Consider the following 15,547-nt stretch of genomic DNA (forward strand, 5'->3'; position numbering starts at 1 on the left):
CCGTGTCCGATATTCACTGGAGATTCTGTACCTAAATCATGGCCAACATTTATTTATTTATTTGTATACTACCGACATCAACAGTCTCTATAAAAATAAAACTTACGTCCGAGTGAGGTGGCGCACGCCTGTAAGCCCAGCACTTTGGGAGGCCGAGGTGGGCGGATCACGAGGTACAAAGTTCAAAACCAGCCTGGCCAACATGGTGAAACCTCCATCTCTACTAAGAATACAAAAATTAATCGGCCGTGGTGGCACGTGCCTGTAAGCCCAGCTACTTGGGAGGCTGAGGCAGAAGAATCGCTTGAACCCGGGAGGTGGGGGTTGCAGTGATCCGAGATCGTGCCACTACATTCCAGCCTGGGTGACAGAGCAAGACTTTGTCTCGAAAAAATAAAATTTAAAGAGCTATCTAAGCATCAAATATTATTTCGACTGCACAAATCATCTATTTTTGGAGAGATGCTGTGAGACTGTAGATGTAATGATTCGTCACCACTTCTTTACTGCTGGGCAGTTAGGGAAATTCATCTAAACCATGAGACAGCGTTGGGTTAGCAATTTCTACCGTGGATGCGGAACGCAGAATACAGTTGGAAGGGTGGGGCGTCTGCAGCCCAACCCTCGCCGCGCTTTCTCAGGCCCCGCCCCCAAGTCCGACCCGGATGACCCTCTGAGTCCTCCACCACAAAGTCGTCTGCCTAGAAGGGCCGGAGTACTTCGGAGCGCTCCGCGGACCCGCCCCTTCGCTTCCGGCATCGGCCGTGGGGAGTACCGGCGGCAGTCGGCTGTGCTGGGTGGGTAGGATGGCGCCGGGCAGATGCTGTCATAGCACCGAAAGCAGACGGCCACCAAGCGCTCCCTCCGCCCCCCGAAGTTTCTCCCCAGCGTCCGGGGATGGGGGTAGGCGGTTCCTCTGTTCTCTCTGCTTTCGCCGCGGCCCTGCACCACAGAGACGTGGGCCTCCACCGTCCTAGCCCTCCCGCCCTGTTCTCGAATGCGGGCTAGAGCGTCTCCTCGCCGTTTCCTGTCGCCCTGGGGCCCCAAGGGGAAAAAGGGGGAGTGGCACGACAGCGGGTTGCGAACTTGGGTGGTGTAGGACGCCGGAAGTGTTTGGAAGGAGGCCGGAAGCTAGGGGCGGGGCCGGGAAGTGAGGAGGGGCGGGGGTTTATGAGGAGTCCAAGGGAGCATTGGGACAGATTTGCACTCAGAGCCACCTGAGGGACTTGAAGGTGGCGCCCAGGTCCGTCCCCTCCCCTCGCTGAGACGCGGTTGTCGTTCGGGAGTAGGAAACTCTGTGGCGGAGTGGGTTGTCTGGAGGACATCTCTCTGGCTGCTCTTGGAGCAAGGTGTGGAGGGGGAGGGCTGGGGGTGGGGCCGGGTCGCCCTGGCGTCGGTGGGGGAAGACCCCCCCCGACCCCCACCGCACCTCTACACTGGCTGGCTGGACACTAAGATGGCTGCCGTTGCCATGACACCCAACCCTGTGCAGACCCTTCAGGAGGAGGCGGTGTGCGCCATCTGCCTCGATTACTTCACGGACCCCGTATCCATCGGCTGCGGGCACAACTTCTGCCGAGTGTGTGTAACCCAGTTGTGGGGTGGGGAGGATGAGGAGGACAGGGATGAGTTAGATAGGGAGGAGGAGGAGGAAGACGGAGAGGAAGAGGAAGTGGAGGCTGTGGGGGCTGGTGCAGTGTGGGATACCCCCATGCGGGATGAAGACTACGAGGGTGACATGGAGGAGGAGGTCGAGGAGGAAGAAGAGGGTGTGTTTTGGAGCAGTGGCATGGGCAGGTCCAGCTGGGACAACATGGACTACGTGTGGGAGGAGGAGGATGAGGAGGAAGACCTGGACTACTACTTGGGGGACATGGAGGAGGACCTTAGAGGGGAGGATGAGGAGGACGAGGAGGAAGTGCTGGAGGAGGATGAAGAAGAGGAGCTAGACCCCGTCACCCCACTACCCCCACCTCCCGCCCCTCGGAGGTGCTTCACGTGCCCCCAATGCCGAAAGAGCTTTCCTCGGCGGAGCTTCCGCCCCAACCTGCAACTGGCCAATATGGTCCAGGTGATTCGGCAGATGCACCCAACCCCTGGTCGAGGGAGCCGTGTAACCGATCAGGGCATCTGTCCCAAACACCAAGAAGCCCTGAAGCTCTTCTGCGAGGTAGACGAAGAGGCCATCTGTGTGGTGTGCCGAGAATCCAGGAGCCACAAACAGCACAGCGTGGTGCCATTGGAGGAGGTGGTGCAGGAGTATAAGGTGAGAGAAGTACAGAGAGAACATGGGAGTTTAGTGGGGTCAGAAAGGAAGTAAGGGGAGCTGGGAAAAGGAAACATCTCTTCATCCACCAAAGACGCTGATGGTACTGGTGAGCTGAGTTTGCTTATCTAAGCACTTACTGCCACCAGGGTGGGTTAGAATGAAAAGGATCCTGTATACCAAGCAGATGCAGTGAAGACCACCAGGGAATGGTGGCTTTCTCAAATACAGCAAAGCAGGTGATGCCAAATCAGGTCCCTAGGGCTTTACCAGCAGTCTCGTTTTCTTTCGGGTGAGTCTTGTCTATCCTTGACAGAAACACTTAGAGATGGAAAGAACTGGGGGCTTCAAAGAATAAGGAAAGGCTCAAAAGCAGAATACAGAGATGACGGCTAGTATTCAGTGTCAGACCCAAATACCCTGCACTTGCCTCCCAATGGGTTCCCCACGCACCACAATATGGCTTGGTTCTGCCGTCAGGGACTTTTGTTGGTTCTGTGTCAGTCTTACGTACTGACTAGAAAAGAGGAGCTTTTCGGTCAGAAGACCTGGCTCTGCAAGTTTTACTGTCAAATCTTGGTTAAGTGTCTGAGTGTCTTTGAACTTTAATTTCTCCAGGATGGATAGTTAGTATTCACTGGACATTTGTATGTATACTGGGCACGGTACTAGGCACTTGTCATGGACTGTCTCATTAAAACCAAACAACACTGTAAGTTTGATAGGTTTTCCATTCCCATTTTATAGATTGGGAAACAAAGTCAGAGAGGTTTTAAGTACTATACAGAGAGCCACAGAGCTTTAGTAATGATTGACTTGGTTATTTACCATACCTTCCCCTGGTGTATACTAAAAATGCCACCACTATTTGGATGTCTGTTGTTTGACTTTTCTGATGGGCGACTTTCTTGGAGTTTGATTCTAGTTTGGCTAATATCTTGTCCCCTACTTCTCATTTTGACTCTTCTTTGGACATAGGTAAAGGAGATTTGTCTGCAAGGCAGCCAGCACAGATAGCACTACTTAGTGAAGGCCTGGATGGGTTTGAAGCAGTGGGAACGGGAGAAGGAGAGGGTAGCCTCTGTGTGGTCTACACAGAGCTTTTTTGTTTTATGACTCACGTTTTTACACCTTCTCCTGATTCCTACTATAACTTCATTTGGGTATTATTTTTGTTACCCCAAATTTAGAGTAATGTGTCTGGGGCGTCTCAGCTCTGAGTGGTACAGCTAGACAAACCTACATCACTTCATCAAAAGTAACAATTCCTTTCACACAGTGATTGTTTGTTTTTAATTTTTCAAGACGGAGTCTCTGTTGCCCAGGCTGAAGTGCAGTGGTATAATCTCTGCTTACTGCAACTTCTATCTCCTGAGCTCAATTGACTCTCCTGCCTCAGCCTCCTGAGTATCTGGGATTACAGATGCCTGCTACCACACCTGGCTGCTTTTTGTATTTTTCAGTAGAGATGGGGTTTCACCATGTTGGGCAGGCTGGTCTTGAACTCCTGACGTCAGGTGATCTGCCTGCCTCAGCCTCCCAAAGTGCTGGGATTACAGGCATGAGCCACTGTGCCTGGCCACACAATGATTGTTGTTAAACCTGCCTGATTGTTGGAATTACTAGGGGAGGTTTTCAGAAGTACAGTGGGTCCTACCACTAGAGTTTCTCAATCAGTGAGTAGGAGAATATCTTTAAAGAGCCCAGTCTAGCATGGGAATCACTGCATTGGTAACATTGCCTACATGTTAGGCCCTACATTTTTAGCAGAGATTGTGAGCTCCTTTTGTCCTCCTTTATATCTCCTCAGTTCCTAATTAACCATACCCATCATATCATGTGTGGTCATCGTGTGTACAGGAACCCCAGGCCAAACTATCGATGGGTATTCCACCCTTTCTCTTTCACCTCCCCCTATAGGACTCCTCCTATAAGAGCTTCTGAAACTGGATTTTAATTTGTATTAGCCAAATCTGTTGAATGCCAGCTGCCTGAAAATCCCGTATTAGGTCCTGAAGTAGGTGAGGAATTAAAAAAGTCATAATCTCTTTTCTTGATCTGTTTACTGGGCTCTGCAATTTGGGAGGCCATATTTAAATATTTAATCTGACATTAAATGATGAGTACATGTAAATGCATAGTTTTATTGTATAGAACTAATTTGAGTGATTCCCTTTCTGACTTAATAGGCTGTTTTACAAGTGGGTCATTTATTTTCAGATATATACATGCAGTACATGCAGTAACCAACATTAGTTTGGCACAGTGTTGTTTTGTAGAAATATTTTTTTGCTAAATAGGTAATAATACACAAATAATATATAAACATAATTCCTGAACAGTTACTTTTTTTTTTTTTTTTTTTCTTTTGAGACAGGGTCTCGCTCTGTGGCCAGGCTGGAGTGCAGTGGCATGATCATAGTTCACTGCAGCCTTAACCTTCTGGGCTCAGGTGATCCTGATTAGTAGTGTAGTAGCTGGGACTGCAGGTATGTGCCATCATGCCCAGCTAATTTTTTTTATTTTTATTTTTGTAGAGACAGGGTCTCGCTGTGTTGCTCAGGCTGGTCTTGAACTATTGGCCTCAAGCAGTCTTCCCATTTTGGTCCCCCAAATTGCTGGCATTATAGGTGTGTGCCACTGTGTCTGGCTGACAGTTAAATGTTTTTGAAAACTTCTCTTGAAAGGCTGAGTCTGGTAGCTCACGCTTGTAATCCCAGCACTTTGGGAGGTCAAGGCGGGAGGACAACCTGAAGTCAGGAGTTCGAGACCAGCCTGACCAATGTGGAAAAACCCCATCTCTACTAAAAATAAAAAATTAGCCAGGTTTGGTGGCACATGCCTATAATCCCAGCTACTTGAGAGGCTGAGGCTGGAGAATTGCCTTAACCCGGGCGCCTGACGTTGCAGTAAGCAGAGATTGTGCCGTTACACTCCAGCCTGGGCAACAAGAGTGAAACTTCATCTCAAAAGAAAAAGGAAAAAATTTCTCTTAAACTGGCTGGGTGCAGTGGCTCACACCTGTAATCCCAGCACTTTGGGATGTGAAGGAGGGTGGGTAATGTGAAGGAGGGTGGGTAACGTGAAGTCAGGAGTTCGAGACCAGCCTGGCCAACATGGTGAAATCCTGTCTCTACTAAAAATACAAAATTAGCCAGACATGGTGGTGTGCCACTGTCATTCCAGCTGTTTGGGAGGCTAAGGCAAGAGAATCCCTTGAACCCAGGAGGCGGAGATTACAGTGAGCCAGGAGCATGCCACTGCACTCCAGCCTGGGTGGCACAGCAAGACTGTCTCAAAAAAAAAAAATACTCTATTTGAATTTGTGCTTATGAATTTTGGTTTTGGCAACAATTTAGGGGCCAGGCACGATGGTTCACACCTGTTATCCTGGTACTTTGGGAGACAGAGGTAGGCAGTTCAAGACCAGCCTCGCCAACATGGTGAAACCCCGTCTCTACTAAAAATAGAAAAATTAGCCGGATGTGGTTGCAGGCACCTTTAATCCAAGCTACTTGGGAGGCTGAGGCAGGAGAATCTCTTGAACCCGGTAGATGGAAGTCGCAGTGTGCAGAGATGAAGTCGCAGTGAGCCGAGATGGCACTGCTGCGCTCCAGTCTAGGCAATAGAGCAAGACTGTCTCAAAAAAAAAAAAAAAAAGAAAAAACACTAAGTGGTAAATTTAAGCATTATAAATTCTGAATGAATGGGGAAATTATTGACTACTGTAGAGAAGTAGAAAGTTAGGCCAAATTTTATATAGTTTATGCTGTTTTCATGTTATGAGTTAACTAATTCCATTATTGCTGTAATTTTGTCTCCAACCACTTATTCTGTGCAACAACTGCCGTTTGTACTCTGGCTTGGTAACCTCTTTAGTTCAGGGGTCATTATCAGGATGTCACTGGCAGCTTAAGCTACAAGTAGCAAATATTAGATAGGTAGCATTTATTGGTCTTTTGCTACATGCCAGGCACTGCACTAAGTGTACTATCCTTGAGGTATGTTCTCTTCTTATTTGAAGCTGAGGAAACTGAAAGTATGGCTTGCCTGAGATCACTTCATTTCACTCTGGTCCTGATCGGAGTGTAGGCTTGGGCTCTCCTACCCTATATTCTCTCTCAAAGTAAAGGAGAGAGAAAGGCTAGTAGAAAACATAAAAAAGGAAGGAGCAAATAGGTAGGACTTATTCCACTCATTCTGGGCTAACAGCTCTTTATTTATTTATTTTGTTTTAAATTTTTTTGAGATAGAGTCTTGCTCTGTCGCCTAGGCTGGAGTGCAATGGCGAGATCTCAGCTCACTGCAACCTCTGCCTCCCAGGTTCAAGGGATTTCTCCTGCCTCAGCTTCCTGAGTAGCTGGGACTACAGGCATAAGCCACCATGCCTGGCTAATTTTAAAAATATTTTTAGTAGAGATGGGGTTTCACCATGTTGGCCAGGATGGTCTTGATATCCTGACTTCGTGATCCACCTGCCTTAGCCTCCCAAAGTGCTGGGATTACAGGTGTGAGCCACCGCACCCGGCCCAGCTAATAGCCCTTTAAAGAAAAAGATTTGACTACAAATTGTGGAAACACAGAGCTCATGTGCCAGTTGGCTGTGACAGTTACAACCTTTGGAAGAGGGGTTTTGTTTTGTGTCCCATTTAGCAAGTAAGTGAGCAGGAGAGAAAACAGATGAGCAGAAGTATAGAAATTGAAATAAGTAAAGTGTGGGGAGGGACTCCACAGTGTCCTGGAGGAGGCACACCTGTCAATTTTTGGAGCCCTGGGAAGTAATGTATTAGATATTTCTTGGGATCACGGGGAAGTTGGGGGTGGGGAGGATCAGGGCCATTTTCAGGGAGGCTGTGTTTCAATGGAAGAATATCTTGGGCCAATTGGAGAAAGGCAGTCTCAGACAGAGGGAATAGCATGGAAATGTACTCAGGAAATGACAAGTAATTTTATGTGGCCAAACCTCTCAAGAGTCTGTGTGGAAGGCGTTGAGTGTAGAGGTGAGGCTAGAAGCGTGGGATCAATGTTTTGGAAGTTGGTAGAGAACCATGGAAAGGTTTTTAGCATAGGCAGAAAATCATTAGAAAAGTATTTAAGAGAAAAGGTCTGGGGAAGATTGCCTGTGAAGGGGGCAGGGACTAAAAGTAAGAGCACTCATGGAGAGACTGGTGTAGGATTCAAGCTACTTCCCCATCAGCTGTGAGGGTGGGGGCTCTCTAGTTTTGAGGCTCCTAGCCTTAGAGAATACACAGGGCCTCTACAAACTTGCACAGAGGGTATTGGAGGCTTTTGTCACCTGAAAGAAGAAAGTGGAGGAAGGAATATGATACTTGACACTCATTGAGTGGGTAGGCATCAGGCTTTGAGGCCCAACTTGCTGTAGGGAGGATTGCAGAGGTGAGCTCTGAAGGGGCAGGTGCCTCTCCCAGCCCCCACTTTTCTGTTTCCTCAGGCCAAACTGCAGGGGCACGTGGAACCACTGAGGAAGCACCTGGAGGCTGTGCAGAAGATGAAGGCCAGGGAGGAGAGGCGAGTGACAGAGCTGAAAGTGAGTGAATGTCCTTGACAGGGGCTGATGGGTACTGTCTGTGGTCGAGGCAAGGAAGGTGGTGCTGCCCATCTCTCAAGTGGTGACTTGGTCCCCTGAGGAGGGGACAGCCAACACCTGGGATAGGGGTAGATGCTTTCCCTAGGTGCTGAGGAGAGGGGGCCCTAGAGAATCAGTAGTCATATTCATTCTTGAGTTCCAAAATGGAGTGAAAACTGAGGCTTGGATTGAAGGGGCTAGGTCCCTGGTCCAAGGCTGCAGAACAGGCTTTCTACCCAGACACCAGAGCTTGAAAAGGGCAGAGCAAAACCCACACGACAGCTAACAGAGAAGCTGCCGGCCCCAGGATCAATGTAGTCAGTGGGCAGAGCAGCCCTGAGCATGAACCTGACACTGTCCTGGGACACTTGCTGTGTCCCGGGAGGTGGCCAGTGTGTTTCAGCTGGGGCGGGAATTAGTGTATGTTAGCATTGCAGAGACTGAATATTTCCTAGTCCAGTGTTTTCTCAGCACCTCTCCCTTTTTTTTTTTTTTTTTTTTTTTCTCACCCTTCTCCAAGGAGTCTTTTAAGATATTTTTCCATTCACCACCCCTGGCCTGTTTTCATAAACCCAGCGGGCCCTGCTGGACTGGGCTGGCACTGTGAGCTTCATAGACCAAGCCAAGACCTCCCCTTCTGTCCCTCTTCCCTTCTCCCTTCCCAGCCAGTGCCTGGGCCTTGCCACTGTCCAGGGCCCATGCTCACTGCCACCTAAACATTAGGGACTCTGCTGCTGGCAGCTGCTAGGCACTGAATGTTAGAATCCGTCTGGGAGTGGGACGTCATCCTGCTTCTGGCCAGCTGCCCAAGTTGATACTTTTGGGCTTTCCTGGGTATAGAGGTAACAGGATTTGTGTGCCCCTGGGTAGAGTGAAACTGACCGTGGCAGCTGTTCCCCTCACGCATCTGGTCAATTAGGACCCTACTCTGGCCTGTTACAGTGTCTCCAGCTGATGGTAACTGGGTGAAAAGTATGCGCACCACCCAGCATTGCCCATTCTTGGCAAATGGCGTGGGACTGGGCAGGAGATTTTTCTTTTACAGGATATTAGGTATCTACATTATATCCTTGATTTTTGCCTCTTAGCCCACAAAGCATAAATATTTACTATCTGGACCTTTACAGAAAGTTTTTCAGAGTCTTGATCTAGGGCTTTTGGGTGACTTTCTTAAAGTCACTGTGTTTAATGGTAGAGTCAGGACCCTAACTTCATGTCTTGATTCCTGAATTCTTTTATTCATTTAAAAATTTTTTTACCAAGTGCCTACTCTGGTTGGTGCTATGTCAGGGTCTGAGGACACTTTGGCAAACTAAAGACATTCCTAGTCCCTGCCAGTGAGAGCTTATGGTACAGTGGGGGAAAGGAGTTAAAGGATATGTCATTGTAAACACAGTACAATGTGTGTGTGTGTGCGCGCGCGCACGTGTGCATGTGTCAGTTTTGCTTTGTCGCCCAGGCTGGAGTGCAGTGGTGGCAGCATGATCTCAGCTCACTGCAACCTCCTTCTCCCAAGCTCAAGCGATTCTCCTGCCTCGGCCTCCTGAGTAGCTAAGCTAGCACTACAGGTGCATGCCACCACACTCAACTAATTTTTTGTATTTTTAGTAGAGACAGGGTTTCAGTGTGTTAGCCAGGATGGTCTCAATCTCCTGACCTCATGATCTGCCCGCCTTGGTCTTCCAAAGTGCTGGGATTACAGGCATGAGCCACTGCTCCCGGCCCAACATTTCAGTATTATGTGTGCCACAAAGAAATATAGTGATATTTGTGGGGATGGTCCCGATTTAGATCTAGAGAAGAGGGAAGGCTTCTCTTGGAATATTTAAGGTTGGACCTGAAAGATGAGTCAAGTTAGTTAGACTACGTGGAGAGGAGTGTTCCAGGCAGAGGTTGGTGAGTTTGGGACCAGTGTGCTGGTAACAAGGGGGTGGTATCTGGTAAGGCTGAGAAGTAAGGCTGGTAGGAGATAAACCTCTTTTTAGGACTTTCTTCGACCTGGGGAGTATAGGGCTCTTTTGCCTTGCAGTGAGAAGTGGTAGTTGTAAAACTGGAAGTTATCTTCCTATGTGTTGAGGTGGTATCTACCATCCCCTTTGCACCATTCCAGAGCCAGATGAAGTCAGAGCTAGCAGCAGTGGCCTCAGAGTTTGGGCGGCTGACACGGTTTCTGGCTGAAGAGCAGGCAGGGCTGGAACGGCGTCTCCGAGAGATGCATGAAGCCCAGCTGGGACGTGCGGGAGCCACAGCCAGTCGCCTTGCAGAGCAGGCCGCCCAGCTCAGCCGCCTGCTGGCTGAGGCCCAGGAGCGGAGCCAGCAGGGGGGTCTCCGGCTGCTCCAGGTAAGCACTGTCCCCTCCTTGTTCCCCTAGCATTCTTTGTTGGCTGTCAGGCAGTGCTTACCAAACGCCTGTCTAGAGCTGCTGCCTCTCACTGGGAGGAACCCACAATGATTTAACCTGAAGACCAAAAACATTTTTTAAAGCTAGAGATAATGTCGATTGTGGTATGTGTGATGATCATACCCAGTGAAAAGCATAAAGATTTGGTTGTAGGAGAGATTTAAATGACAGTTGAGGAAAGAATTTTTGACAATGACTTCTCAAAAAAGGTGAACAAGTCATATTATGGAAAGGACAGTATTCCTGGGCTCACAGCAGGAAGAGACGAGTTAGGTATGGTGAGGCATGGGGTGGTTGAAATGATGTGAGACCATGAGGGTGCTGCTTCTCCCTTCCTGCTCAGGTTGTTTCTGGCTAGAGATTGGAGAAAGCTGTCCCTATGCAGCTGACACTCTTTCTTTCTTTCTCCCTGTCCCTCTTTTTGTTTCTCTTATTCCCAGGACATCAAGGAGACTTTCAATAGGTGTGTTCCCACTCTTTACCCTTTGTGACCCAGTGGAATCTGGTCCTCTGTCCCTGCCTCTCTCGGGTATCCCTTTCCTCTCCTTCCTTCCCTAGGACCCGAGTTTCTACCTCCTGGACCCTCCTCTCCTTCCCCTCCGCTTTTGTTCTTCCCTCTGGGAATATCATAGTCCCACCCCCTGCCCGGTCCCCTTCCTCCAGGTGTGAAGAGGTACAGCTGCAGCCCCCAGAGGTCTGGTCCCCTGACCCATGCCAACCCCATAGCCATGACTTCTTGACAGACGCCATCGTGAGGAAAATGAGCCGGATGTTCTGTCAGGCTGCGAGAGGTAGGGAGGTCACCTCCACGACCTTCCTTTGCCTTTCCCTTCGTAGACCCTAGACTGGGTCCTGAGGGAAGTTGAGCCCCAGGGAAATTGTGGGGGTTGAGATGGAGCAGGATATAACCTCAGAGGTTGAGGTTTCAAGCCATGAGCAGGTAGTCCTAGTCCAGGCAGGCCTGGTGGGTGGGGGTGGGGTGGAGTGGCAAGAGCTGGGGCTAGGGGAAGACCTGTCAGGTATCCTGAGAACAAGAGGAGCAAGATGGAACCTGTTGGAAATCTGAGGCTGGCCTCTGGAATGGTATGGGGAGTTGGATTGAAAGAGGAGGCGGCAGGAAAGGCTGAATCTGTGGAGTTGGCTGCTGATAGGGGAGCAGTGGTTCTAGCTCTGGCATATTTGTCCTCCCCCGCTCCCAAGTGGACCTGACGCTGGACCCTGACACGGCTCACCCGGCCCTGATGCTGTCCCCTGATCGCCGGGGGGTCCGCCTGGCAGAGCGGCGGCAGGAGGTTGCTGACCATCCCAAGCGCTTCTCAGCTGACTGCTGCGTACTGGGGGCCCAGGGCTTCCGCTCTGGCCGGCACTACTGGGAGGTAGAGGTGGGCGGGCGGCGGGGCTGGGCGGTGGGCGCTGCCCGTGAATCAACCCATCATAAGGAAAAGGTTGGCCCTGGGGGGTCCTCCATGGGCAGCGGGGATGCCAGTTCCTCGCGCCATCACCATCGCCGTCGCCGGCTCCACCTACCCCAGCAGCCCCTGCTCCAGCGGGAAGTGTGGTGTGTGGGCACCAATGGCAAACGCTACCAGGCCCAGAGCTCAACAGAACAGACGTTGCTGAGCCCCAGTGAGAAACCACGGCGCTTTGGCGTGTACTTGGACTATGAAGCTGGGCGCCTGGGCTTCTACAACGCAGAGACTCTAGCCCATGTGCACACCTTTTCGGCTGCATTCCTGGGCGAGCGTGTCTTTCCTTTCTTCCGGGTGCTCTCCAAGGGCACCCGCATCAAGCTCTGCCCTTGATCATCCTGCCACCCGCAGGGGCCCCTCTGGTCAGCACTTGGGGGGCGGGTGGTGGAGGAGGGTGGCCCATAAGTTGGAGGGCTCAAAGGCTCTTCCCACTGTTTAGCATTGCTTCCCACTCCCCCTTAACCCCAGGCCCCTGCTTCTACCTCTAGGAGCCTAAAGAACCCTCCTGGCCTCCAGCTCAGCCTTCTCTCACCTACTGTCTGTTCACCAGGTCTGCATGGGTCCCTGGTAACGAGAACAGCTGCCTGGTCTTCTCTCCCTGTCTGCCTAGCCCAGCCCTGGGACCTGAATTTGAGTAGGGGATGAGGGGAAATTGCAATTTCATTCCTTAACTTCCTTTTCCTCATCCATGCTCTTCAACCTGTACATCAGTTGTGAGGCTGGAGGGTTTGGGCGAGACAACGTCCCCATTCCAGTTCCATTTTCTGATGCAAATTTCAGCTGAGGGATTTGGAAGCCATTTGGGGAAGCAGACTGGGCCAAAGGGTAGAGCTGGGTAATAAATGTCTATTCTGGGGAGGAGGGATTCTAAACTTTCCTTCCATCCTCAATTTCTACCTCCATAGACCGGCCAGAATTTAGCTTCACTTGAGAGAGATCTGGAGTGGTCGCCATGATTGAAACCACGCACCATTACATCGCCCAATAAATTATTTCTTCCCCTTTTCCTTCTCCAGCACTCAATTGAGGAACAAAGCTTATGCCACCTCACCCCCCACCCAAGTCTGTTCAGTGCCAGGCTCCTTTCCCCTTTGTTCAACAGACCTGGCTGTTCTTCCAGTCCCTTTCCATGTCTTTCATTCCCTCCATTTGGCAAGCCCTGAGGGGAAGCCTGAAGACAGGGGTCTGGGTCCCCAAGAGGAGAATCTTGGGTATAATCTATTTTTCTAGTAACCCCTTGCCTTGTCACTTATCAGCTTTTGCCCTCTGCTTTGATGGCTGAGGTGAACTCATGTTCTTTTGGAAAAGGGAAGGGGTGCTATGGAAATAAAATGTTTATTTGCTTCTCTCCTTTAGATGAGGATATGACTGAGGATTTCTTCCTTCCCTACCCCACCAACAAGAAGCCACAGAACAAAGGCATGTTTTGCATCTGTTATCACCTATGAACAGGGATAGACCCTGCTCCCCATTTTAATATCCTATCTAATTTACTAACATTTCAAGATGTTTGCAACTTCTTCCCTACCATTACTTTGAAGCTGTAGGTCTGAGGTTCCCCCTAAGAATCTCTATACCCTAGTTAACAAGCCCAAGTCTTGGGAACAGTACACACATACATGCACACACATACACAAACATAAAAACCAAAGCCAGAAATGCCTCACCACCACTATAGATTGAGGGCAGTAGGGAGTGAAGGGTGAAGTGGGCTTTCAGTTGGGTAGCCATCACACAACTGCAGAGAAAACTTCAAGGGCAGTGGGGTCTCAGCCGTATTTTGAGCCATTCCATCCCTGAGTTTTCTATCTGAAGCTAATTAATTGTAGTCTAACAGCTGACTTCTGGCCTTTCACAAGACATCTATCCTCTTGAGGGCCAGGTTATAGCAGCAGTGGAAATGTTTAGTAGGACCAACTTTATGGTTATGTTTATGAATGCTTTCTGACCACCCCAAAACTTTTAACCTGTAATTATGAGGAATAAATAAGTTGTGATCAGTCTGCAGGTTTTTCTGGTAAGAATTAAAAACCCAGATGGGCGTGGTGGCTCACGCCTATAATCCCAGCCCTTTGGGAGGCTAAGATGGCAAGATCACTTGAGGCTGGAAGTTCTGGACCAGCCTGGCCAACATGGCAAAACCTCATCTCTACTGAAAAATATACAAGTTAGCTGGTGTGGTTACGTGCGCCTGTAACCCCAGCTACTCAGGAGGCTGTACTGAGCTGAGATCATGCCACTGCACTCCAGCTTAGGCAACAGAGCAAAACTCTTGTCTCAAAAAAANAAAAAAAAAAAAAAAAAAAAAACAGCCAAAAAAAAAACCCCACAACAAAAACCCTCTTGATTTTCCTCAAAGACCAAGTTGATAGAGACTGCTAGGCCAAGCTTAAGAAGTTTTCTGAATTATATTCAAGTCTTTAGAGCAATGAGGATTCATCTTTGTTGCATTCTTATGCATCGGGTTGGACGTGAGGAGTCTGCTTTTCCTAAAAATTGACTGCAACCACCTTGAAATAATCAGTCCTTTCCCTCAAGGTTCCCCAGGTTGAAGGTAGGCCCTGATGATCTGCACCTGATAGGTAGTACCCTGATGGGGTTTAGGTTCAGGGAAAATGCTGTGATTTCTCATAAATATCCCACCTTATGCTACCCCAATCCTGAGAACTTAGCTCCCCTTCCCCTTCAAAGCCGTTTACTTAGTCCATACCTTGTGTCCAACTTGCTAGTGCAAACTTCATGCGTAAGCAATATAGATAGGATAAAGCCAAAAAACACCTTCTAAAAGTCAAAAAAGCCAGTTTTTTCCTTTAATTTGTAAAGCTGTTCCACAAACTTCTAGCGGGTGCCGATGGTCACCTGCCACACTCGCACCAGGTTGTCTGTGTAGCCAGCAAATAGAGTCTGCAGGGGAGAAATGACAATGACAGGTCAGGTTGGCATCATAAACTCTACAGTTTCACTACATTAAGCACAAGTGGCTTTTTTGAGAGGGTCTTGCTCCGTTGTCCAGGCTCCAGTGCAGTGGTGAAGTCCTGGCTCACCTTGAGCCCCTGCAGTTCAAGTGATCCTCCCACCCCAGCCTCGCAAAGGCATGTGCCACCATGCTGGGGTGACTATAAGAAACCCCCCTCTTGGCCGGGCACAGTGGCTAACGCCTGTAATCTCAGCACTTTGGGAGGCCAAGGCGAGCAGATCACAAGGTCAAGAGATGAAGACCATCCCGGCCAATGTGGTGAAGCCCCACCTCTACTAAAAAATACAAAAATCAGCTGGGCGTGGTGGTGCACGCCTGTAGTCCCAACTACTCAGGAAGCTGAGGCAGGAGAACTGCTTGAACTTGGGAGATGGAGGTTGCAATGTGCTGGGATCATGCCACTGCACTCCAGCCTGGCAAGAAAGTGAGACTCTGTCTCAAAAAGAAAAAAAAAACAGTCAGATTATAAAAGTGGTTATGTATTCCTTGAGGAAGAAACAGCTGGTGATAAGGATTTAGACATTTCAAAACTGGTCAGATTAATCAAGATATTAACTGAAAGCTGATAGTCACTGCCCTCCAGATCAATCTCCCCTCTGATGCAGAAACATACTCACTGGCATGGCAAATTAGGGCATTATGCTTATGCTGTCATTTCACTTAATGCCAAAGACACTGCTCTTGTGTTTGACAGACTAGATACACTAACAGAATGAGGGAGAAAAGTCGTTGGCCAAGTTACCTGAGAGGACAGACCCACTTACCTGGCCATCAGCAGACCAGGCCAGGGAGGTGCACTGGGGTGGTTCTGCCTTGCTGCTGGTGCTGATAACTTCCTGCTTCAGTT

General features: G+C 49.4%; 1 protein-coding gene and 1 long non-coding RNA gene across 3 annotated transcripts; one reads left to right on the top strand and one right to left on the bottom strand.

Annotated features, from left to right (window-relative positions):
• The first annotated feature begins 712 nt into the window (after positions 1 to 712).
• Positions 713 to 13,072, top strand: TRIM41 (tripartite motif containing 41). 2 transcript variants are annotated; one of them, XM_017517494.2, is made up of 7 exons: positions 713 to 2,266; positions 7,719 to 7,814; positions 9,964 to 10,194; positions 10,695 to 10,717; positions 10,918 to 11,045; positions 11,455 to 11,991; positions 12,212 to 12,537. In XM_017517494.2, exons 1-7 carry the CDS (start codon positions 1,457 to 1,459, stop codon positions 12,217 to 12,219), a joined length of 1,833 nt encoding a protein of 610 aa, XP_017372983.1. In that variant the 5' UTR covers positions 713 to 1,456; the 3' UTR covers positions 12,220 to 12,537. The 2 variants fall into 2 exon arrangements, with proteins under 2 accessions (XP_017372983.1, XP_017372982.1); XM_017517493.2 differs by having other exon boundaries at positions 11,455 to 13,072.
• Positions 13,073 to 14,505: 1,433 nt separating this feature from the next.
• On the bottom strand, positions 14,506 to 15,547 carry LOC108295350. The gene is made up of 2 exons (XR_001821366.2): positions 15,465 to 15,547; positions 14,506 to 14,627 (listed from the first exon to the last, which is right to left on the bottom strand). It is a non-coding gene; the product is annotated as an uncharacterized LOC108295350 (long non-coding RNA).

Source organism: Cebus imitator, unplaced genomic scaffold, assembly GCF_001604975.1.
Source record: "Cebus imitator isolate Cc_AM_T3 unplaced genomic scaffold, Cebus_imitator-1.0 Scaffold634, whole genome shotgun sequence".
Lineage (NCBI taxonomy): Eukaryota > Metazoa > Chordata > Mammalia > Primates > Cebidae > Cebus > Cebus imitator.